The sequence below is a fragment of the Octodon degus genome, unplaced genomic scaffold, assembly GCF_000260255.1.
Source record: "Octodon degus isolate 3935 unplaced genomic scaffold, OctDeg1.0 scaffold00164, whole genome shotgun sequence".
Lineage (NCBI taxonomy): Eukaryota > Metazoa > Chordata > Mammalia > Rodentia > Octodontidae > Octodon > Octodon degus.
This window is the reverse complement of record NW_004524740.1, coordinates 1,326,859-1,350,043: the sequence shown is the minus strand read 5'-3', so window position 1 is coordinate 1,350,043 and position 23,185 is coordinate 1,326,859. Positions and strand designations below refer to the sequence as shown.

The 23,185-nt window shown below is 48.1% G+C and overlaps 1 protein-coding gene across 6 annotated transcripts in view; it reads right to left on the bottom strand.

The window, feature by feature from the left end:
• Positions 1–22,474, bottom strand: part of Hnf1b (HNF1 homeobox B) — a 56,462-nt gene extending 33,988 nt beyond the window's left edge. Inside the window, exons 1-4 of one of the 6 annotated variants that reach the window (XM_004642995.3) lie at positions 21,079–22,474; positions 16,534–16,733; positions 12,338–12,524; positions 10,704–10,939 (exon numbers count right to left, since the gene is read on the bottom strand). In XM_004642995.3, the coding sequence (XP_004643052.1) occupies positions 10,704–10,939; positions 12,338–12,524; positions 16,534–16,733; positions 21,079–21,422 (967 nt within the window). In that variant the 5' untranslated portion in view covers positions 21,423–22,474. Of the gene's footprint in view, positions 1–10,703; positions 10,940–12,337; positions 12,603–16,533; positions 16,734–19,866; positions 19,888–21,078 lie in introns of those variants that run through there. The other 5 variants (XM_004642994.3, XM_004642992.3, XM_004642993.3 and 2 more) reach the window with 5 other exon arrangements.
• Between the last annotated feature and the right edge of the window lie 711 nt (positions 22,475–23,185).

The window sequence follows — 23,185 nt, the reverse complement described above, 5'->3', positions numbered from 1 at the left end:
TAACTAAATTATGCTCAAACTTACAAAATGGGGCATTTATTTTCTTTTAAGAGGCAGGAGCAGGGTTTATTACACAGAGACACAGGCTGCACTCAAGAGTAAACAGAGGGGCCGGGGAGATGGCTCAGTGGAATAAGTGCTTCCCTGGCAAGTGCAAGGGCCTGAGTTTAATCCCCGGGTCCACCAAAAAAAAAAAAAAAAAAAAAAAAGAGTAAACAGAGTGCAGGTGCTCAGAGGAATGAAGCACTAGAAACAGGGTATTTATACATTAAGGTTTGGACTGGAAACTCTCTGTAACAGATACCTTCACTCTACAGACATGTAGAGTGTCTGCCACGGGCCAGGCTGGGCTAGTGAGATCGTGATGAAGAAATCCAACGGGGGCTCAGGTGTTGCATTGCCCACAATTCCACCACTCAGAATGCGTAAACTAAACTTAGGGACTCCAGGGGCTTCCTTCACCATGAAAACAGTCTCACTTGATTTTCATTTTCTTTGACAGGTAGAAATGCGAGCTCTATATTTCACTGGCCATGGGGTTCTAGACAATAAAGAGGGCGATTCCCATCTGTAAAACACCTAGAGATAAATGAAGCACTGACTACATGCCCACTGTGTAAACCAATGTTATACAAATAGAAGATGCTGTTTAGAGAGCTTCCACTCATACTGAACAAGGACTTTTTTGAGCCTTGTTGCCAACCCAGTCCAACAGGTGCCCATTGGAAAGAGGCAAGACAGGGCCTAAGGCATGTGCCTACAGGCTGCCACTCAAGGCCCTGAAAGTGTTAAGCTCTAGCAGTTATAGTTGTCTCATTTATACCCAGTATAAATCTGTTTATTGTGACTGGCCTCACCCAATCTGCTGGTGCTATAAAGCTCTAATGGTCCCTAATAAAGGTAGAAGGCTTCTAACAGCACACAGTTCTTGAAACTGGGACAGAGTAAGGGAGTGAGGGAGAGAAAGAGGGAGGGAGACAGATAATGGGCTAACAATAAAATACCACAGTGGCAACTCTCTCTGTGCTTCAAGCAGATACCTTGGCTTGGGCCCCAAGACAGGAAACAATACAATATCTCCAAGAAATGATCCGTCAGAGCTGAAAGGGCCTTGTCTAGCACCCTCATTTGTCAGAATTCCTGAGAAGTTAAATGATTTGCCCAAGGTCATCCTGGCTTGCTGGTGGTTCTTATTTCCTAAATCTTAGACTACAATTCTTGACTTCAGTTCTTCCTCTTCTTTCCCAGCTGAGCAAGGCACCTTCAGAACTATGATCAAGCCCCTCAGAACTCTTGGGCTTTATCTAGCCTACCAATGTCCAAGGCTGTGTGTGCATCCAAAACTCTCAGGGTGTTTATTGAGACTTCCTCTGCCTAAACAACACTGTACCTCACTAGTTCTCATCCTAAATGTCTGGGCAGGCAGGGGATCTATTTCTGTTTTTAATAAGCTCCCAGATGATTTTTATGTAGTCTGAGAAGGAGATTTGAGAAGCGTAGATATTGCCAGTGCCTGGGTTCTGTGATCTCAAATAGAGACCAAAATTCACAGAAAGGGAAATTCTTCCAGCTTGAAGCTGTAAAGACACACCCTTGATAAGAACCCAGGGAGATCCAAAACCCTTCCTCACTCTCAATACCTTAAAGTTTCCTGAGTCTGCCCAATAGCTCTGCAAGGTCACTTAACTTTTCTTGTCAGGTACTGAACTCAGCTCGTGGTGTGTTTTATCATACTATATCTCACAACAGTCCTAAGGAGATAGTTATTATGATCTTTATTTTATAAAGAAAGAAACCATGGCTCAAAGAGGTTACAGAATTTAAGGCCATACTACTAGACAATGACCATAATTCAAGCCAAGCCTATTCTTAGTGCTATATCTCGCTTCTCAGATGTTCTTTATGTCCTAGTCTGGTCCTGAGAAAGGGCTACCTAGGTAGCTAATCTTGGGTCATGTAGCTTCCCTTGGGAAAATCATTCAATGCTAAAGACCATCTCCATGATGGTCCTCAAACATATAGAGTGTGAGTCCTGAGAAACTTTGCTCTAGAATGCCCCAAAGTGCTAGAGGATGAAGTCCTATCTTGCTGGCTGCCTCCTTGGTTAGAATCACAGAAGTGTGCTATCGTTGAGGCTGCTGAGTCAGGGTAGAAGCTAAGGGAGAGAGCTCCCAGAAAAATCAACCCTCGGGAGCTTCTGCAGTTTCCCATGCTTGCTGTGGGGTTGTATCCACCCTTTCTTTGCCCGAAGCTTGAGTGTCCTTTCTATGAACAAAGAGTACTCGGCAGCTCAGATGCAGCCTCTGCCAGGAAAATACCACACCCCTCTAATTGTCAGGTTCCCAGGGCTAATTCCTGACAAGCAACATACACAAGTAGGGTGCCTGCACTTCTTTCCATTGAGGGAAAAATGCCCTACGAGTATAGGAAATTCACAGTCAGTCTATGAGCCTCACCTCCAGCTACATGGTCATGTACCCTTCCCTGACACCAATCCATGGCAATTTCGAGCTTTTCCAGGTTGTTTTCATATATTTGTATTTAATGCCTTAAGAAACTGGGTATGTTCCACAGATGTCACAAAGCAGTCCTAGGCAGAATGTGCAATCACCCCATGCCCAGTGTATTACAAGAAGCCAGCCTGACAGGGATATAGCTCAGTGGCATAAGCACCTGCCTGGAAAGCATGAGGTCCTGAGTTCGATCCCTAGTACCACCAAACAAACAAACAACCCTCCCCCAAAAACCCAAGAACAAAGAGCCAGTCTGCTGCAAACACCAAGATGAGAGTTGCAGTTGGAAATAACTCAAAAATCAAGATTGGATGGGACCTCCAGAAGAGATAGAGAAAGAAGAGAAAAACAAAACAACAAAAAGCCTCTGAAAATGACAATAATAGCTATAATTTATGAGACTGCTATGTTGGTGGTGCTTTACATTTATCCATATATATCATCCCATTTAACCCTTCTAATGTCTGCATGAATGTGTATTCCCATTTAAAAAAAATTTAAATGTATTTAGTAAGGGTCTACAGGGTCTCACTACACAAATCAGACTCCCAAGTGCTGGGATTACAGGTGCGTGCCACCATGCCCAATCTCAATCACTGTCTCAGTGTATCCCAGGGGCGGGGCCAACACAGCAGGCCAGGGATCAAACCCTGGTCCCTCTGTCTGCCTTTTCTTAAGCAGATGCTTTAATCCGATGAGCTATCTGGCCGGCCCTCACCCTTGTATCCCCATTTTATACATTAAAAAACAAAAAACAACAACAACAAAAGCTGAGGCTTAGAGATTCCTGACACTTGCCAGGATCACAGGGCAATCTGTAGCTGAAGTGAAGCTGAAATTCCGATCTGAAACCACAGCTTCCTCCTTGTCACATGTTGGGTGCAGAACAGTACTTTCCCCTGGGATAGTCCTCTTCAGTAGTGCCAAAATGCAGACACCAAGGCCTTGCCGCACACCTCCACAGTCAGAATCACAACCACACTGTTAGCACATGCTCTGCTGACAGGCAGGCACTTGAACACTGAGAAGCTTTGGCTCAGAGGGTTTTTTGTTCGTTTGTTTTGTTTTTAATTGATGTATTTGGCACAAGGTTTCACTATGTAGCTTGGACTTGTAGTGTTCCTCCTGTTTTAGCCTCCCCAGTACTGGGATTACAGGCATGAGCCACTATGGCCTGTTTTGGTGCCCAGCTTGGCATGGGGCCGGCAAGGCATGTGGCACCAGGGATCGGAGCCAGGTCCTTGCGTTTGCCTAAGCAGGCACTTAATCTGCTGAGCTATCTCCCCAGCTCCACAGGCGGTTTTTAAACCTGGTGGAACACTGGGATCACCTGGAAACTTTAGCAACTGCCGACACCTACCTTCTTTCTGATTTCCTAGGGCCGGCGTGCAGCCTGGGAACTGGGATTTTCAGAAGCTCCTGAAGGGCTCCTAAAGAGTGGCAAAGCCTATGAACCATTTTCTAGGGTAGGGTCTGTGCTCTGCTGGCCAGAGCAGCCTAGGCTTTTTTTTTTTTTTTTTTTTTTTTTAACAGGGGATCGAACTCAGGACTTTGCGCTTGCCAGGCAGGCACTTATGCCACTGAGCTATATCCCCAGCCCAAGCAGCCTGTTTTTATACAACACCCAAGTATAATCTTTATATTTTTAAATGGTTAAAAAGTCAAAAGAGTGTATTATCCTATGTGAAAATTACATGAAGTGCAAATTTCAGTCCTTATACATGAAGTTGCCTTTCGGGACAGCTTTGTCCACTTGTTTACATACAGTCTGTGGTTGCCTTTATGTTGCAAAGGTGGGATGAGTGGTTGTGACTGAGACTGTACGGTCTGAAAATCCTAACCTATTTACTTTTTGGCTCTTTATAGGAAGTTGGTTGATCCCTATTGGAGAGTACTTGTGAGCATTCAAACTGAATATTTCATTTGCCCTGATTTTACTCTGGGTGTGTGCTATACAAATATGCACATGTAGATGTGCATGATGTGTTTATATGTGTGTTTGCGTGTTCTCCCTTTTCCCTCATTGATGTTTTTACTTCCCCTTGAAAAGTGGGTAGAGGCATAATGCCAGGCCTTGTGCCTTCCAATTAAGTAGTTGGCTTCAAAGGCCCTCGCACAGACTTCTGCCTCTCTGCACCTGTAGTGCTTAATTCTCTCCAACTTCCTGTCACTTCCCATCAAACCTTTTACAAACAGATTCCAAGAGCCCTTCTCCCATACAAGCTGCAAGCTGGAGCTCTGGGGCTGGCAGGCAGTTTCCTTCCTCCTTAGAGCTGAAGGGAGGCAGCAAGGAGTCCTTGAATCTCCTGAGAATCCTTCAGGGAGATCAGCCATGACCACTGAGGTTGCCTTGGGTGATAGAAGTCCAGAATCTGCCCAGCCCTTTGTGTGGGAGGTGGAACCCCATCAGCCCAGCAGCCCGATTTCTTTGTATGCAGACCAGGGTTGGTGCCCTATCGGGGGAAAGCTGCCAGCAGAATGTCCTAAAGACTGGGCCTCTTAATCTCATTAATATCCTGATGATCTTTTCCAATCTGGAGGGAGGATGTATCTATGGGGTGGTACCCAGCCTGATAAAATGACCTTCAAATTCAAGAGATAAAATGACAGACAGATAAGTTTCCTCAGAAGGAGAATATTGAAGCCACAGTCTACCATTGGACCTCAAATCAGTACAAACCTTGTTCCTACAGCCCCAGATGTTCCAAGACAACATTTAGTTCTCTTCAGAACTGAAATAATTTGCTACTTAGTGACAACGGGGCTTGCTTACTCCGGGAGCCTTTGCTGTTGAGATGAATATTTTGACAATTGCCCTCATAAACTCCCTCCCCTTGTCTGCTGTCAGGAGTGGGCGGAGCTCCCAGAGGTGAGCTGAGGTGCTTGCACTGTCTCAGAGGCTCCATTAAGTTGTTAAGGCATTTAGTGCCCCAGACAGGGCTCAATGCAAGGGCAGTTCAAATCCCCCATGGGCACAGGTGGGGGTGGGTTGTGGAAGAGGGGGCTTTGATTTCTTCCCACAGAATCCACCTTGGTCAGGGGCAATGGGTAAGAAGGAAACAGTCCCCTTCCCAGGCTTACTCCACCTCTTTGGCCATGCTTTCCCAATGCCTCTGTGTTGAAAGGAGAACAGCAGGAGTGTGGAAGAGAAAGGGACCACAAAGTATTGTGGGATATGTGTGTGTGTGTGTGTGTGTGTGTGTGTGCATGTGCAAGATTTCAAGCCTCAAAAGTTTTGAGTATCTGCAAAGAGCAAAGAGAGATGGGCAGTGTGTAACAGCTCAAAACCTGTCCCTACGACTTATAAACTCCACAAACTTGGGCAGGTTCCTTATATTCGAAATGTCTCGCTTCCCTTGATTGTAAAAGGAGGACACCAATACAGAGAGTTCCACCCTTTCAAGGATGCTGCAGAAATGAAACGAGAGGATGCATTTAAGTGTTCAGCCAGGGCCTGTACCAGGAAGTGCTCAGAAAATGCCAACTGTTATAATCCCTCACTGTTACTCACTATCTTGCCACGGGGCACTTTTGAGGCTCCTTCTGCTCCCACAGAATTCCCTGCCACGGAGAGCAACAGCACCCACCAAGGTCCCTGTCCAAAAGCCTCGTGTGTCTAAGACCAGGGATTAGATCTCTGCATCTACTGTGGAAGTGGAACGAAGGAGGAGGAAGAAAAAGCAGGAAGCGAGATCCTGTTTTTTAAGATCTTATCTTATGTTAGGAAAGTCAAGTTTGCTGCACAGAGAAAGGGAGGAATAGAGTTCAAAGGGATGGAGGAGAACAGCCGCAGAGTGTCCCTCCTTAGGGGAAGAAGCTGTGGCTCAGGGTCCCAAAGATCTCTCAGTGCAGGCCCTGGATGTTCCTATGTCTCTCTTTCCAGGACAATAAGTCTACCTTTCCTTCCCAAAAGGTGATGCAGAAGTGAGGATGTGACATGTGGGAGAGTGAGGGAGGATTAATGAAATCTTTTTGTTCCTCCTTTTCTTCCTGGGGCAGTGGCCAGATGACTTAGTTGGGGACTGGAGCAAAGCGTTTAGTGAACAAGGCCACCCCAGGTACCATGGCTTGGGTGAAGACAGACTAGCCCTGCTTCCATCACATGCCAACATCCTCCTCTTCCTCCTCTTCCTCCTCCTCCTCCTCCTTCTCCTCCTCCTCCTCCTCCTCTTCCTCTTCCCCCAGCCAATCAATAGGAGCACCAGTCTCCAACCAGTCCTTTTTCTTGCAGCAATCCTGCCCTCTGACCTTTTGGGGGCCTCTCTCTTGAGTCAGCTCCAGAATGGAAGTAGAGGCCATCACTCGGGACCTGCTCAATGGCCTCCGAAGGGGCTGTCACAGGGTCTATAACCAGGGACAGCTCCTGCTGGCGAGAGCTGGAATGGGGAGGGGGGGCGCAGATAAAGGCCTTGCAGGTTGAAGATAAATGGCTGCCTACAGCCTGCTACAGTAACTTTAGGCCCCCAAGAAGAACAGACAAAGAGTGCCCCTGTGACTCTCACTGGAAAGATGAAGGCCCATCAGCCGCAGCCAGGCTGGTTCAAAGCCCCAACTTAATTGACAATTAAGCATGCATAAGGGAGACAAAGCCATGACAACCCCTGGCTGCATGCTGGTGTGCGATTGTAAAGCCAAGGAGGGGCAACGCTGAAAACAGCTGATTCTGCTGACAATGTGTTTGTAGGGCACCTTGTAACCAATCAGCCGCTGACAGAGGCAAAGTGCTCCTCCTGCCACCCCTATTGTGCTGGACATTCCAGGACCAGGGTCACACTGTGGTCATTGTGGGCAAGTGGGCCACAGCGCAGCACACGTGGCTGGGAAGGAAGGGGCTCAGTTACAAAAAGGGCGCTTTCCCTCTCTAGGAAAATTCATCTCCCAGTGCCGCCAGCCCTCCTGGCTCAGGTGCTGGGGTTTGCAGAGCAGTGGCTGGAGGGCAGGGGTGTGGAATGAGGGCTCTTTTTCCCCAGCCCAGTCTCAGAGGCTACTAGAGATAGCCTGACTCTGGATGTTGGCTTCTCCTCAGCAACATGAAGCTCAGAAGCTATATTCTGCATTCCGTTGTGTTTTGGGGTTTGGACAGAAGCCACATGGCTGTGACACCACAATGGGAAGTGACTATGAAGCTCTTGAAACCAGTGTCTTTCCTGAGTGCTGAGCTCCAGCCTGCCAGCTGCCTGACCCTGGTACATTATGTTGGAGACCCGCTGCAGCTCAGGCACCATGACAGTAACCTGAAACAGGGACAAGAGGGCTCTGATCCCAGCATCCTGCATCCCTGACTCCAGCACAGTGCCAGGGTCATACACAACACATCTCCTAGGAGCCTCCTAGGAGCAATGCCCCAGTGTGTGAAAATTATAAATAAAATACATTCTGCTGCATGCCATTCTTCCATTGCCACTGGCGTAGGCCTCTGCCAATACTATGAGCAATAATGATGTTAACTGCATGGTTTGTTGGGAAAGGTAATGTTTACACATTCCCCCATTAACTCTCACAGGCACCCTATGAGGCAGGTACTACGTTTTCATCTTACAGACAAGAAATGAGGTGAATCAGCTATACTTATCCTCTGCTGGTTTGAGCTAAGATTCAAAGTGATACGCAGGCAAGTGTACTCCTTGGCTTGGGACAAAGATAGCCTTGATAGCCGTAAGTAAAAATTAAGACAGAGGGGAAGCAGCCACTATACACATTCACAGCACCCTCTAAGAGCTACTTGAGAAGCAGCAGTCAGGTCCTTTCCTCCCTGGAGAGAGCCACTAAGCCCCCAAAGACAAACTTGATTCCCAGCTGATTCTAGGAACTCCATGCTGGTGCAGTATCTTTTTTATTAGACAACGAGCTTGGAGGGGGCAGGGCTGTGTGCTCCCCATGCAATGCTGGGGCTTGATAAGCACTCAGTACATGCGGGAAAGCCTGGCATCAGCATACCTGAGATCTAGTCCTTTGCTGTCATTGCCCTGTGTAGCCCTCTCTGCCAAATCACTACCTCTTTCTGGGCCTCAGTTTTTCCTTTAAAGCCAGTGTTCTGCCATTCTGTGATTGTTGTTTTTGAAGTCCAGACATCCGGGAGCACTCCCAGAGAGTCCATTTCCGGTGGGATGTGTCCTCAGTGTCTCGTGTGAACTGCATCCAGGCTGCATTTCTTGGCCACCATCTCTGCCTTACTTCCAGTACCTGTCCCTGACCCTCCAGATCCGGCTTTCTGTATTTCAGGAGATAGAAAGCTGAAGCTAACGACCCTGTGGTGACCTCAGCGCAACCCCAGCTTGTCAGAAGGCTGCTGGGCCTTTGTTTGGCTTGCAGGCTCCCTGACTTTGGTGTGGAGATCACAGGTCCCAGCACAATGGCTATTGTCTTCTCAACAATGCCCCTTGCCCCAGCCACACCCCCTGAAGCTCCCAGCTCAGCTCTGAGGATAGCTATGGTGCACAAGTACTCTTGTCTTGCTCAGTGCTGGCCACATGCCACCTACCACTGTCCTCTGGGTTGTGCTTTGAATTACCATAAAGGGACAAAGTTACTCGGAGATCAGGCCAACCTTGGTCCAGGGCTTTCTCTGCTTTCAAGAATCACCCAAATTATTTTCCCATATGGCTTACCTTTTTTTTTTCCTTTTTATGTATTTAGTACAGAGTCTACAGGGTCTCACTACACAGACTGGACTTGTAGTAATCGTTTTCAGCCTCCCAAGTGCTGGGATTACAGGCGCGTGCCACCACGTCCAGTCTCAGTCACCATCTCAGGGTGCAATGGGGGCGGGGCTGGCACGGCACGCTGGGGGTCTAACCCCAGTCCCTGCGTCTGCCTAGGCAGGCACTTTAATCAGCCTTTCCTTTTTATGGGTGCAGAACCCATAGAAACTAGACAGCCCAGGTCCGGGTTTTATGCTTCGCACTATCAGGCTCCCAGATGCCATCGAGGAAGCCATGCTATGGGCCCTGCTGGCTTAGGACAAATCCTAGGTATTTCCCCACTGTTGGCTCTGAGCTTGTCCTGGTGACACAGGTCACCTCAACACTTGGATCGGCTCCCAGTTCTCAGGCCTTTCCCATCAGAAGGGCAGCAAAGTAGGCAAGGAGAACAGATTTCAGAACCACCCCAGAATGACAAACACTGGATGGCTTTCCTTTGTAATCCTTTCCCCAGAGTAGGAGGCTGTGCCATGCTTTATTCACATGGGCACCAAACACACCTCAATAAGCATACACGTTCTGGGAAACTATTTCCATGGAAGAAGCAGACTACAGAAGTACCCGACTCCAGCCTGCAGCCGCACAGCACTCAGCATGGGGGTGCTTTCTCACTGTAAGGATATAGGGCTTCATCCTAATAGACTTACACCCCACAGAAGATTCATTCTGATCCAGTCCATGGCTTGATACACAGTAAGAACTCAATCAGTTTGGGGCAACTAATCATTACAAAAGTTCCAAGCAACCAAGTAACCAGCACTACCTGAACCCAAGACATGATAGAACACAGAAGCCAACAAGCACAAGGCCACAAGAATGGCTCTTCTCTAAAGCTACTGGCTTTTACCGTTTTTTGGTTTTTTAAAAAATTATTTGGTACAGGGTCTCACTACGCAGCTTGAATTCATATTGATCTTCTTGTTTTAGCCTCCCCAGCATTGGGATTATAGGCGTGCGCCACCATGCCTGGTCTTAGTGGCTGGCTCAGTGCGCCTGGGTTGTGTTGGCACAGCATGTGGTACTGGGGTCCTTGAGCGTGCCTACACAGGTGCTTAGACTGTTGAGCTATATCTGCGGCCCCTTTACTGGTGTTAAAGAGAGCACTGGGGTAGGACAAGCCCAAAGATGGCATAGGGTAGCCAGACTGCCATTTCCCATCACAATGACTGCTGAGGCATCCCTGCAACCCTCTGCCTACAGCTTGGACAAGGCAGCTTCTTACTGGATAAACTGATGGGAAGGGCAAGGTCAGAGAAGAGAACAAAAGGCTCCCTTAGGGCCAAGCTATCCCTTACATCCAATGGCTGAACAAGGAATTAGAGGAAATTTGATCAGAGCCACATATTCTTTTCATGAAAATATTCTGCCAGGGAGACCAACCCAAGGGCTATCCCAAAGCTGTTGCTGTACTGAAAAATCTTGGACCAAATGAGACGAGTGGAAACAACAATAGTCAGGTCTGAGGCAGTGAGGCCCAGACGCTGCTTACCTGACAGCTTATTTGGAGGTGAGGCACTGGGCTGGTGGTGGGGAGAACCATGGCCTAGTAGGGGGTTCAGGCTGTGCGTCTGATTGGAGCTGTAGGCGTCCATGGCCAGCTTCTGCCGGAATGCCTCCTCCTTCCTACGGTTTGCAAACCAATTGTAGACACGGACCTCTGTGACCAAGTTGGAGCCCAGCCCATGGGCTTTGGAGGGGGAAACACCTCGTTGCAAACATTCTGCCCTGGAATAGAATGGAGGAGAGAAGATGAGTTAACATGGTTGGGGGGGGGGGTGGTTGCTAGTGATTGGCCCTAACCACACAGTCGTGGCAGTCTTGGTTGTATAGAAGCTCCAAGTTGAGTAGTGGGCTAGAGGAAGGCCTAGTTTGAGAAAAAAAAAATCTATGTAGTTATTTGATGAAGAAAATTGAGGGGGCCCTGCACACAGGCACAGAGCAAGCTGTGCTGCCCTACAAGGCAAAGGACAAGTCTCTGGTGTGGACACTATGAGAAGAGATCAAGTCAGGGATACGCAGTTCAGGGAGAGAACTGGGCATCCTGACTCCTCCTTATTTTGCCATTCTTCCCACCACACAAAAGGCCAAGTCTTTTTCTGGATACCTCTGGTATCTTCTAAGCCAGAGTCATTTTTTAGACCCAGGAACTCCCTGCCAAGGATGGGCTGGGTTGGGTATAAAGGAAGGTACGCCTAGATGCCTTGTCTCTAGTTTTAATAGAGCTGATGAAACCACAAGCTCAGGTGTGAGATATACCCTGATGCATCACTGGATGCTGCAGGGAATTGCCATTAACAGGAGACAGGACAGAGCTTGAGGACCTTGCGCATGCACAGACAGATTGATTAGCCTTTTACCCTGGCCTTGCTGACCATATCTGTCCACTGCCAAAGCCATTCCAGAAAGAGACAAAGACGCCCACAGGCCTCAGACATGGTAATGAGCAGGTCTGTTAGAAAGTCAATATTGCACTCAGGGAGAACCAGACAAAACTGAAACAAAAAGTTATTCTAAGGATTTCCCATAGTTTCCTTGTTTTATGATGACATACAGTCATGAAGATGTAAAGAGAACTCTACTGAATTGATATGGGCAAAGTAGACCGAACAGATCCAACTAATTCTTAATCTCCCATAGTTTCCTTTTGGACTAATGGGTGGACAAACTTGGTGGAAGCCAGACCCAGAACCTGTGGCTAAAGAATGGTTTTGCCTGAATGGAGATCAATGACACAATACTTGCTTTGCCAGTTTTTTTATTTTGTATCAGTATTCTCCAGTGTATCTTCCCTAGAATAATAATTTATGGGGATGTTATCAAGTATTCCAAAGAAGAAGGATTCCATGGTTAACAGCCACCAAAGTTAAGTGAATCTTTCTTTAACTGCAGGACTTCTCATAGCTGGAAATATACTATTGTGTGTTGTGACCCTCACATACAATGTTTGTCAAAGTTATTTATCAATATGATGAAACCTGGGTTCTGTGTAACATGCTTTGGAAATGTTCCAACTTAGCCACACAATATCTGGATAACCAGTATGTCAACATCCCAGGACTGAGGGGATGGATCTTGGATCCATGTGCTTGCCTGCCTGCTTGAGCACGCTCCTGGTGTTGTTACCTGTTGCACTCCTCCACTAAGGCCTCCCTCTCTTCCTTGCTGGGGTTCTTTTGCCGGTCATAGGCCTGGTACAAGATTTGCTGGGATGCGGGCCCCCATTTGAACCGGTTGCGACGCATCTTCTTGTTGGTGGGCTCAGAGCAGGCATCATCGGACTGCCCAGGCCCCTGGCTCTGTTGATTGAACTCTGGAAAGAGAAACAGCAGCTGATCCTGACTGCTTTTGTCTGTCATATTTCCAGAACTCTGGACTGTCTGGTTGAACTCTGAAAAGAGAAAGGGGTAGATTTGATAGAGCCTGTAGCCTTCACTTTGCCAGACAGACAGACAGACAGACAGACAGACAGACAGACAGACAGATAAACAGACAAAGACCCCTTGATTCCTCTCCCTTAAATTTTGCAATCTGCCACAATTGTGTGTGGAACCAGAGTGGGGAGTCCCCAAGACAGGCTCCTGAGGGCACACCTCAGTGCTCCAGTGGAGCTACCCTATTCCTTTCTTCCAAGAACCCATATGGAGAAAATTAATTTTTTTCTTTGGGTCACTGGCCCTCACACATGAAGCAACACTCTGGATTCTGAACACTTGTGTTTTAATGACAAGGGCATGAATTCCACCAAGTCTCAGGCCAAGAGAAACACTTCTAGGGTGTAATTTACTCTTACACAACAGATTCAGAGATTGACTGCAAGTAGCTCTCCCCACCCTGCCTCTCTGCTCATATATACTAGGCATCTGCATTCTAATTTAGGTTCTTAGAAAAATACAAAGTTCCAAACTTCTAAAATAATGCTTTGAAATAAATATACATAAATAAAATACATATTGAAATAATATGTATATGTATGTGGGTATGTGTGCAAGGGTCCATATATGAAGGAGAAAGCTCATACAGCAAGTCTTACAGGTGACCCACAAATCTAGAAAATGTCAAGTGCAGAAGCAGAGACATAGGGCCATTTTAGGAATGGCACTGGGTGAGGTGGAGAATGATACATGTGGATGGACTGCTGTGCCTTGCCTGCCTACTTTCCAGGATCCTTCAACCAATTTTTTGTCAAATGAATGAATGAAAGATGGCACCTTGGCCCAGTGGTGATCTTGTAGGCTACAAGCACTTGATCTGAGCCAAAAGGCTGAGAAGACATTAGCTTAAATAAACTGGATATTCACTTAGTTTAAAAAAGAGAGCACAAAGCAGGGGTGATTAGTCCCATTTTACAGATGAATAAACATAGTGCAAGCATCCTGCTGAGCAAGGACACATAGTAAATTCACACTTATCTAAGGACCAATGTCCCCTTTGGTTGCATCAGGAGGCAGCAGTGGGCTCCCAACCAGCCTGGATGCAGGAGCCCAGATGCAGGTAAGGCTGGACTTTGTTTAACCAGCAGCTAATTGGCCAAGTTAATGAGCGGTCTTCCTGGCTGACTGAGTGTGCTTCTTCTCGCTGAAGCCTTTCATTCCAGCCTCATTCACTTCAGGTGATTATCAGGCCACCAGAGGGCTTTGGAACTTGAAATATCCTCTGCTGAATCTAGGAGCAGGAAACCCCTGACTCTCTGGGATAAAAAGGAGCTCCAGACAAACTGTTTAATTCCTGGCTCACTCAGTTTCCTCTCCTGTGCAATGAGAATGGCTGAGAGCCAAGGGGCCACTAAACAGTCTTAAAGAACATTAGCTGCTAGTCAGGATGATGGTGGTGAGGATGACCCAGATTCCTCTGACGGCCATGCCTGCATACCTCCGACATTATTTGGTCTGCTGAACAGCTCTCCTTGCGCAGTTACTTGAGAGACAATCAGAGGGGAGAAAGAGCTCCCTGCTCAATGTCTTCCCTCTTCCCTGTGGGCCCTACATGGTACCTACAGAAGCGTCCATGAGCAATAAAGCCAAGGACCTGCGATCAGTGTGAATTGCTCATTTGACACAGATGTCATAACAGTTAACATGTGATGAACCATTACTATGGTGAGGTTTTGTGCAGCGTCCTCAAGATGAGTTCTTTCATACAACTCTCTGCCTCTCTGTGCAGAAAGTACTATTATTTCTATTTTACAGAGGAAGAAACTGAAGTTCAGAGTGGTTACTTAACTTGCTGAAAGCCACACAGGCTTGGGGCAGGAGCTAGGGTGTGAATTCAGTCTGTGGGCTCTAAGGCAACACCCCAAAATCAGATAAACAAATAGAAACAAGCAACACATCCATAAGTTCCCCAAATTTGATTTCTGTGGAGGTAACAAACCTCACTCCTGGAGCTTTGTCTGTGTTGGGTGTGAAGCACACAGCCATCCCACAGGGTAACAGCTGCCTGAAAGGTCTGTAGAGGCCAGCGTGTGCCTGGATCAGTCAGGGGGTTGCCTGCAAGTATTTGGAAACATCCAGGACCTACTGGCCACAGGAGCTCTCTAAATGCTTGAAAAACTAGACTCTCACATAGCTTCCACTTCCTTTTGGGTTAATCAGGGGTAGGAATGGGGCAGAAATGATTACTCACGAAAGGTACCTGTAAAAAGCTGCTTTCAACAGTCTCTTTCTAGGGTTAGAAGCTGGCTCAGACAAGCAGGTTCTGTGTATAAACAGGCCTGTGAATACTATCATTTCCTCATTTTAGATTTCCATGAAATTTTATAATCATATATCATCTTTTTTTTATTCTTTCTCTCCCTTTTTCCCTCCACTCACCCTATTCACTTGTTTCTGTTTTATTTATTTCCCTTCCTAATTTTTATTCATGCTTGTATAACTCATATCCATCCTTTGAAACTGGGCTAAATGTGACTTTGCATAGGAAGCCTTCCAAGAGGTATCTAAGTGATTTCTCTGCTTCTCCTTCTGTGTATCTTTCGAACAGCTCTTAGAAAGCAGTGGTCATTATTTACCCAAACATCCCAACTCCTCAGAGAGTTGGGGACCTCCCTGGAGAAGAGGACCTGTGTATCCCACAGCTTAGCATGCTGTTTGCAGCATAACACGGACACACACACTATTTACAAAACGAAGGAATATTTCTTAAGCTTTATGCCTCATGTGGCTTTACAACAATAGCAACAACAGTGGTTATGAGCAGACGCTACCATCCATCAGCTTTTGTAAACTGTCTCCTCTCAAGCATCCTGACCATCTTTCTGGGGCTTCTGTCTTTATATCCAGCTGACTTTCCCTGCCCTCCTTTCCCTCTTTTCAGAGCAGCTTCTCAGGGGACACACAGATGCAGCACAAGTGGGAGGATGGGTGAGTCCCAGCAGTTCTTTGGCCTTTGAGACTCTGGCTTCTGAGAATTTTCTCAGGCTTTCAGGAACTAGAGAGTTGCTTCATGTCAGGAACACAAATTCTTAAAGAATTCATTTGCCAAGCCTGGAGTCAATCCGTACTGCCAAGGGGCTTCTCCTCTTAGCTCATGGTTCTCTCTTTGTTTCATCTAGTCTATCCATACAATGCTTCTAATTGAAGAGTAAACGATCAAAGCATTTCAGTATTAGCGGGTGAGAGAAATCTTGGGACAGAAGGAAAACTTTGGAATGGCACAAGGAATGACAAGAATGAATGGGTCAGAGTTTTAAAGGCAGATACTTTTACTATCTAGTGCCTCAGCCAGAAGTGGCTTCTTTATTGGACACAGGGTCGTCAGCTGAGGTCCCAAACTCTACTCCTCTTGGCAAATGTGAGAAAGAACTTTAAATTTATTCAGGGCTCAGTCCCACCTGATGCCCTGTCAAAGGACAGGGTTGGATTCTAAATGGAGCTATCTACACAAATGCCTTCATTTTTAATTCCAGAGCATAGGAAAATAACAGCAATATTATTGCCTGCCATAAAATGTCTTCTTTGGAAACTCCGAATTGTGGTCATATATGAAGGGAAGGTCTTTGGTTTACTTTGTGGAAGATATTTTATTCTTCTAAGTTACCTACTTAGTTGCAAAGTAAAGGATGTTGGGAAGAAAGACCAAAAAATTTAAGGTACATTGCACAGTGAAGGGCTTGAAAGCCCCGGCTGGGTAAGAAGGGGCTGTGAAGGGAGAAAATGAGACAAGCCGGTCTACACATAGCAACTAACTACGAAGGCCAAATACACCTGCCAAGTGCTTAGAAAGCCTTTCTGGATCAAGGGGAAATGGAGGCAGCCCATAGGGGTCAGAGTGAGGGCAAAGATCTTTTCAAGTTGGAGCAGAGGCAGGGTGTAAGCACTTACGTCGGAGGATCTCCCGCTGCTTCCTGACATACCAGGTGTACAGGGCAGCACGCTTCTGGGTCTTCATGGGGGTGCCCTTGTTGAGATGCTGAGAAAGGTGAGACTGATTCAGGCCTGTGACATCAACCACTTCCCTCTGGGGGATGTTGTGTTGTTGCATGTAGCCCTTGATCATTTTGGCAGCCCTCCACGGATCCTCACTAGACAGATAAGCAAATGGTTAATGCACTGAGGGAAGATGTCTAGGGAAAGTCTCTTGACTAGAGTCTTCTACCTATACTCGTGAAGAACCAATCTTCATGTATTTCTCTACCTGTCCAAGTTACAACCTTAAGAGCAGAATGAAGAAAGAAAATCCAAATAAATAAATAACCCCCCCCCAAAAAAAAACCCAAACCACTTGAACAGCCTGCACAGTGCACACTCTCCTTTTCTTCCAACATCAGCAGAAAGAGAAGACCACCGTTCATCCTCAAGGAGCAAAGACTACTCTCTCTCTCACACACACATATACACACACTCTCTCTCTCTCCTTAAGCAAGGAAAAAAAAAAAAAGCTCTTGTTTTGTTTTGCTTTCCTTCATTTTCCTGGAGCTCAAGATATTTCCAAGGCTGGCCCCACTGGAGAGTGAAGATGAGCTCTAGACCAGGTGAACGGATCTTACAAAAAGGTGGAGGTAGCCTCAGTTTCTGAATTCACTTAATTTCAGTCTAAGCTTCTCTTACTTTATTTTCCTCCTGAACTAGTGAATCAGGCTCTCAGAAAACAGGGGTAAAATATGTGCCTACTTCCTGAAAAGTAAGGAGGACTTAATCACCAAATATTAAATCCTTCTTCTGATTTTACAAAAGTTTTCAAATACAGTGGCACTCTTAAACCATACCACCTGCAAGGCAGGTAAAGTTACAAAAAAATCGATGGTTCCATTTCTCAAATAAAATTTAAGGAAGACAAACTTTGCAGTAAGTCACCAACAATCTCAAATGCCCTGTTTTAAGCTTGGGCTAAGAACATGCTCAGATTTCATTTCTTATAAACACAGGCATGCAAAAAACTTCATGTTAGTGACTTTGATGTTTAAAATATTCTCAACTTTGCTTAATAAAGTTGACTTAAAATAAGAAAAGACATTTAAATTAAGAAAATAAGGCACAGTACTAAGGAAAGAATACATTCTCAAATATACATTTTTAATTTATCAAACCATCTCTTTGCTGTGCATTGGTATATAAATTATATAGTATATATTTGATAGGACATAAAAATGAAGGGAAAATTAGTTTCAGATAAAACAATACAAATTGGTGTTGAAGCAGAGACCCTGAAGAGATACATTTTTGCAGGGTAACATCCAATGTATTTCTAAATAATGTCTGTCAAATAAAATTTTGATTAATGATAATCAGCTATTTCATAATCATTTGAATGGTTATAAAAGGTTAGCAAGCTTTTGATATTAAATTTGTAAGAACCCTGGCTTTGAAAGAGATGTTGCTGAGAAATACAAATTTTACGTTAATTACATATAAGTTAATAACGAATTTCTCAAGTATTTATCAAAGTACTTCCAAGTAATACGACATAATGAAGTAACAACAAGAACAAAAACGGAGAGAATGCATTCCTGTTTCAAACGTGAATTCACCTTGAGCAACAGAAAAATAGGTAGTAAACATTTTAGACATATTTATGTAAACATCAGAGATCATGTGAAGGTTTATTTCTGGCCAATGTTTCCCAAGATACTTTTAGGGTAGAACATACTTTCAACAGATGTGAACAATTGCTTTAGAAACTGGGGAAAAAGTATTCGGATTTTGAAAGTTAGTATTGCATTGCTGTAACAGTTTCTTTGGTTATTGGTCTTTTGTTTAAATTTTGTTACCTGTGTTCATTTTGTGCTCCTAAGAAAGCTAGCAAAATAATGCAACGTTCTAAGTGCGAAGGGCTCGGAGAAAAGGGTGAATTAGTTCAACAATCGAGCAGGTTTCAATTTTTGAAAGTCTGCAAAAATCTTATAAACAAGGCAAAACCTTTAAGTCCGAATTAAAAGAACTAGAGCTGGGGGTAAGATGGCGTAGTTACACCTTTATAGCTCTCTGCCTCCAGAATTTCCTATCTTCCCCGGGAAAGGCCGAAAGAGCTGGTTCAGTTTTTTTGTTTTGTTTTGTTTTTCTTTTTCTTTTTAAACACAGCTCACGTTCAGTGGTTCCCACCCCGGATAAACGCGCGTGGCCATTGTGCTCGGAGGGCAGGTGTCAAAAGCCAGAGCCGGCCGCCGCAAGGTCCGCCAGGCAATCCTCCTTCGCAAACAATGACTTTGTTGCCTGCGAGCCGGCGGAAAAGCCCCGGCACGGCCGTAGGCTCGTTCGCTGAGAAGTCACAAGTCGGTGTGCGAGGCTCTCCTAATGCCACCCGCGCGCCAGTCTCGTGGCGATCCCCGCCTGGAGCAGAGGACCCGGCAGAGCACTGTCCCCAACCTGCCTTCCTGGCCCCTCTCCTGTAGGAGGTGTAAAGGGTGTCCGGGCGCTCCACCAAAGTGACTTTTCTTTTCTTTCCGCCTTAGGGGAACGGGCTGGGCAAGAAACCAAGCAGGTGGGTGGGGGTGGGGGGTGCTTGTGCCCGGCTCTCTGAGACCCACTGTGCTGTTTCTTGAAAAATTACTTTAATAAAGCCCGACGCGCCCGGTGTTGAGGAAGCGAAGACAGCACCCGCTTGAGAAGGGGAGAAAAGCCCCTGGATCTGTCCAGCGAACTTAATTCTGGCGAGGGTCTCGGCCTCCCTAGCCCTCCTCCCCACCCCGCTTTGGGGAGGGAAGAGGGCTGAGGTCCGAAGACCACCAGATTGGGATGGGCCTGGCTTTCAACCCGCTGGGCCTGCGAGTGTCGGCGGCCCTGGAGCTCCGCTGCAGCCCTCTTGCGGCTTGGGGGTGGCGCGTCCTGCAGCGTAGTGCTGTGCCCCAAGAGCGGTGGCGAGCACCCCCGCGTCTGCGTTTTGATTTCCTCCCCTTTCTAAGCCGCGTTTACAACTTCACCAATGAATAACCCGCCTCTCTTTTCAACCTAATCACGGTCCTTTGTGTATCTTTCTGTTGATGATTTATAGAAATAAATTAATAACACCCCAACTCCACGTGCTGCAGTTTATGTTACATCTCTGCTGCGTCCCTCCGGGCGCTGCTGGGCTGGTGCGGAGGGGCGCCCAGGTCTGCTCGGGCTTCCCAGATCCTCGGCGTTCCGCCCTAGCCAGAGGCCCCCGGGACCAGGCAGAAGGGCCTAGGCCTGGGTGACCTAGAAGCCCGGCTGTTCGCCAGTTCAGGTCAACCTGCGCACCTCTGAGGGGCTCCTCTACGGACTCCTCTCAACCTCGGCGACCCACACCTTTGCTGTCCCCCAAGCCTGCCCGGAATCAATCACTGCCACGCAAGGAAATGGCGAGCGAAGAACCCCAAGTCTATGAATCATAGCAAAGCATTTAGGGGGAGGACCTAGAAATCTTCCCGATCTTGTGGTCTACAGAGGGCAAGCCAAGGAGTACCCAGCGCACAAATTCAAAAGCAAGGTCACATCTCACCCCCAAAAGGCACGGTGAGCGCTTGGCCAGGCCGACAGCGACTTCAATCTTTGTTTCGGAAACTTTGAAATCGCAGCGCCTAAGTGTTGAAAGACAAGTGAGAGGCTCTTTACCAAAACCCGGTGGCCCGGGAGCACAGTGCCATCTCTCAGAGCCGCTGGGCCCCTTGGATAATTAGTAACTAGCTGTCAAACAGTCAGCGAGGACCCAGAGGATCCGGGCCCCGGGCGAGAAGGCCCGCTCGCCCGAATTCCCCCTGGGGCGCCTGGGTGGCGGCGGCAAAGTGCTTGCGCGCCTTCTTTCGCAGATCGAGACTAAAGCCACTTGCGAATGGACTCTTCGTCGGATTTACCCTACCCCGCCCCCGCTAGCTAAGCTTTGCGGTTTCTTTTGCCCTGTGCGGGTCCACCCTGACCGCACATGAAAACGTTCCCTTTTACAAATCCAGAGACAGGTTTAGGAACTTGAGATAATTCCGGTCCAGCCCGGGCGCCGCAGATGGGAGCGCCCACCAGATCCCGGCCCCAGGGGCTCGCTGAGGTCCCGCGGCCACGCACTGCGGGTCGCGGAGCCGGAGCCCCGCCCGCGGCTTCCCTGACCCCAGGCAGAGCGGCCTGAGGCTTGCGGGACTAGAGCTTCTCCTCCCGGGAAATCGCAGCGATTTCACGGCACCCATTCACGCCTCAGTCTGGGGCTAACTCGAGCAAAAGGCTCCGAGAGTCTAGCTCTCCGGGGTCGAGCCCCACCGGGAAGGCCCTAGGGTCCTGGACGCTGGGCTGGAGCCTCGGGCCCAGGGAGGCCTGGCGGAGGGTCTGAGAGGGATCCAGGTGCTGGGAGAGGAGCCCAGCACTCCCGGGGGACTTCTTTAGACCCAAACCGGCTTTCGGGAGTAGCGGGCAGTGTGTGGCTCCGGCGCGGGGCCCGGGCTCTGGAGACTCCAGCGCGCGCTCTGCACCGCACCCGCCGCCTACCTGAGCATCCGGTCCACCTCCGCCCGCTGCTCCACGGCCTCCTCGGTGTTGAGCGCCTGCAGCTCCTTGAGGATGGGAGGGGTGTCATAGTCGTCGCCGTCCTCGGAGCCTTCGTCTCCGGACAAGCGGCCCTTGGCGTGGCCGTTGGTGAGAGTATGGAAGACTGGCTTGGTGTCTGGATCGGTTCCGCTCCCGGGAGACAGAGGCAGCGTCTCCAGTTTCACCCCGAAGTTTGGAGATGGCAGCAAATCTTCCAAGGCCTGGACCAACACCTCCTTTGTGACCCCGGAGCTCAGCAGGGCGCTCAGGAGTTCTTGCTGGAGCGACGTGAGCTTGGACACCATTTTCCAAGGACGGAAAGAGAAGGGGGTGAGGGGGTGGGTGGGTGTGAGAGAGGAGGGTGGAGGGGAGTTTCACAAGAGAACCCCAAGTCCTGGAACCCCTCCACCCTTCAGTCTCCAGAGACTTGTTACTCCCCGGGGGCCCGGAGCCTCCTCCGAGAGGAGTCAGAAAACTTCTAACTTGCCATGATCGCCACCATTAGGCCATATAAGATATGCAAATTAGTGGGAAGGGCCCCGCTTTCGGCAAGATGCAAATGGTAGTGGGGAGGGGGGGGAACCCACAGAGAGAGAAAGCCTAAGGGGCAGTCGTGGGGATCCGGAGACCCAGGCCGGGAGCGGGGCTGGCTGGGGCCCATTGTACTCACGCTGGGGGGCTGAAGATCTTCTTTTGTGGGTTCTGCTTATCAGCTAAACTTTAGCTGACCTTTGGACTTGATAAAGCAAGTGGCTTGCAGCCTAGGTGCGGGGACTTTTCCACTGGCCACAAAGACGAAACGGCGCTTCTGGGGCTCAGGTGAGAACTGTAGAACACTGGAGTGCTCTTGGAAGAAGACAGGAGGATGCAAGAAGTAGAGAGCTTCCAAGGGTGCACAGGTGATAGATCCGGAGAGAAGCGGGGTGGAGGCGAAACTGACTGACCACTTGGGCAGGAGCTCTGAGGCCAGAAGGAAAGTGGCCGGCCGGGCTCTTAGGCCGGGTGAGTGTGGATCGGAGAGATCCCATTTATTTCTACTTCAGTTACTGCTCTCTGGGCCCGAAACCCTCACGGTTCAGGTCTAGAGGCTTGGATTTGCAAGGCTTCAGGCCGGGATAGCGTGGGCAAGGGTGAAGGCGTCACCAACTAATTTATGACCAGAAAGAATAGCTGAAGTGGAGGTCCCCTAGCCGCTTGATGAGCCGCACCTGGAATATCAAAACGCCTCCACTCCGGCAACAAAGCTAGGACCTTGGGGGCTCCTTTCTAGGAGTGAAAGTAAAGCTTGGCCTGCGGCTGAATGAACGTTGGAGCTGTGTGTCCCGGGCCCACTCACTTCTGGTTTGTTCGCAGTTCCAGGGCACCCACAGCGCGTTCTGCAAAGGCGAGGCCACTGCTCTAGCGGCAGGGACCGAGTGGAGAAGGCGCCGACAAAGCCACTGAAGGAAAAAAACGTTTTCCCCACCCAGACCTGGCTGGGAAGGAAGCCCTGGGCGATTCAGCACTGCAGGAGTTTCTACCACAACCCCTCGGGGACTGCGAGGGGGAGGAAGGAGACACCCAACTCCCTCAAGCCTATAGGCTGGGACCTGACTTGCGGAACAGGGGAAGGGGCTCCTTCGGATTCACCACTCAGACTCCTGGAGCAGAGGACATTCTTGTCTTTGAGCCCCAGTTTTCTCATCTGTGAAAAAGGTTATGGATAGGTGCAGTGGAGTAGAGTTGTTTACCTTGAATAAGACCACCTATGCAAACGCTCCTTCTAAAAATAGTGCGCAGGCTTCCCAGTTTGGGAAGGTAGGAGGCCACCCAGTAAGAGCCAAGAAGCCAGTGAGACCTAGCTCTTATGGAAGCCTGGAGATCTCAACACTGGACCTAATTTAGGGGTGGAAAGGCCAGGGCAATTAGGAACAGAAAAGGAGAATCAGCAGGAAAATTGCAAAGGAGCTCCTTTCTCTACCACCTTCAAAGATAACTAGGAGACAGTTGAGTTTAAACTGGGGATAGAGAGGGATTTTAGCATGGAAGAGGAAGGGTCCACCAATCCTCAAAATAGGTACAGGATCAA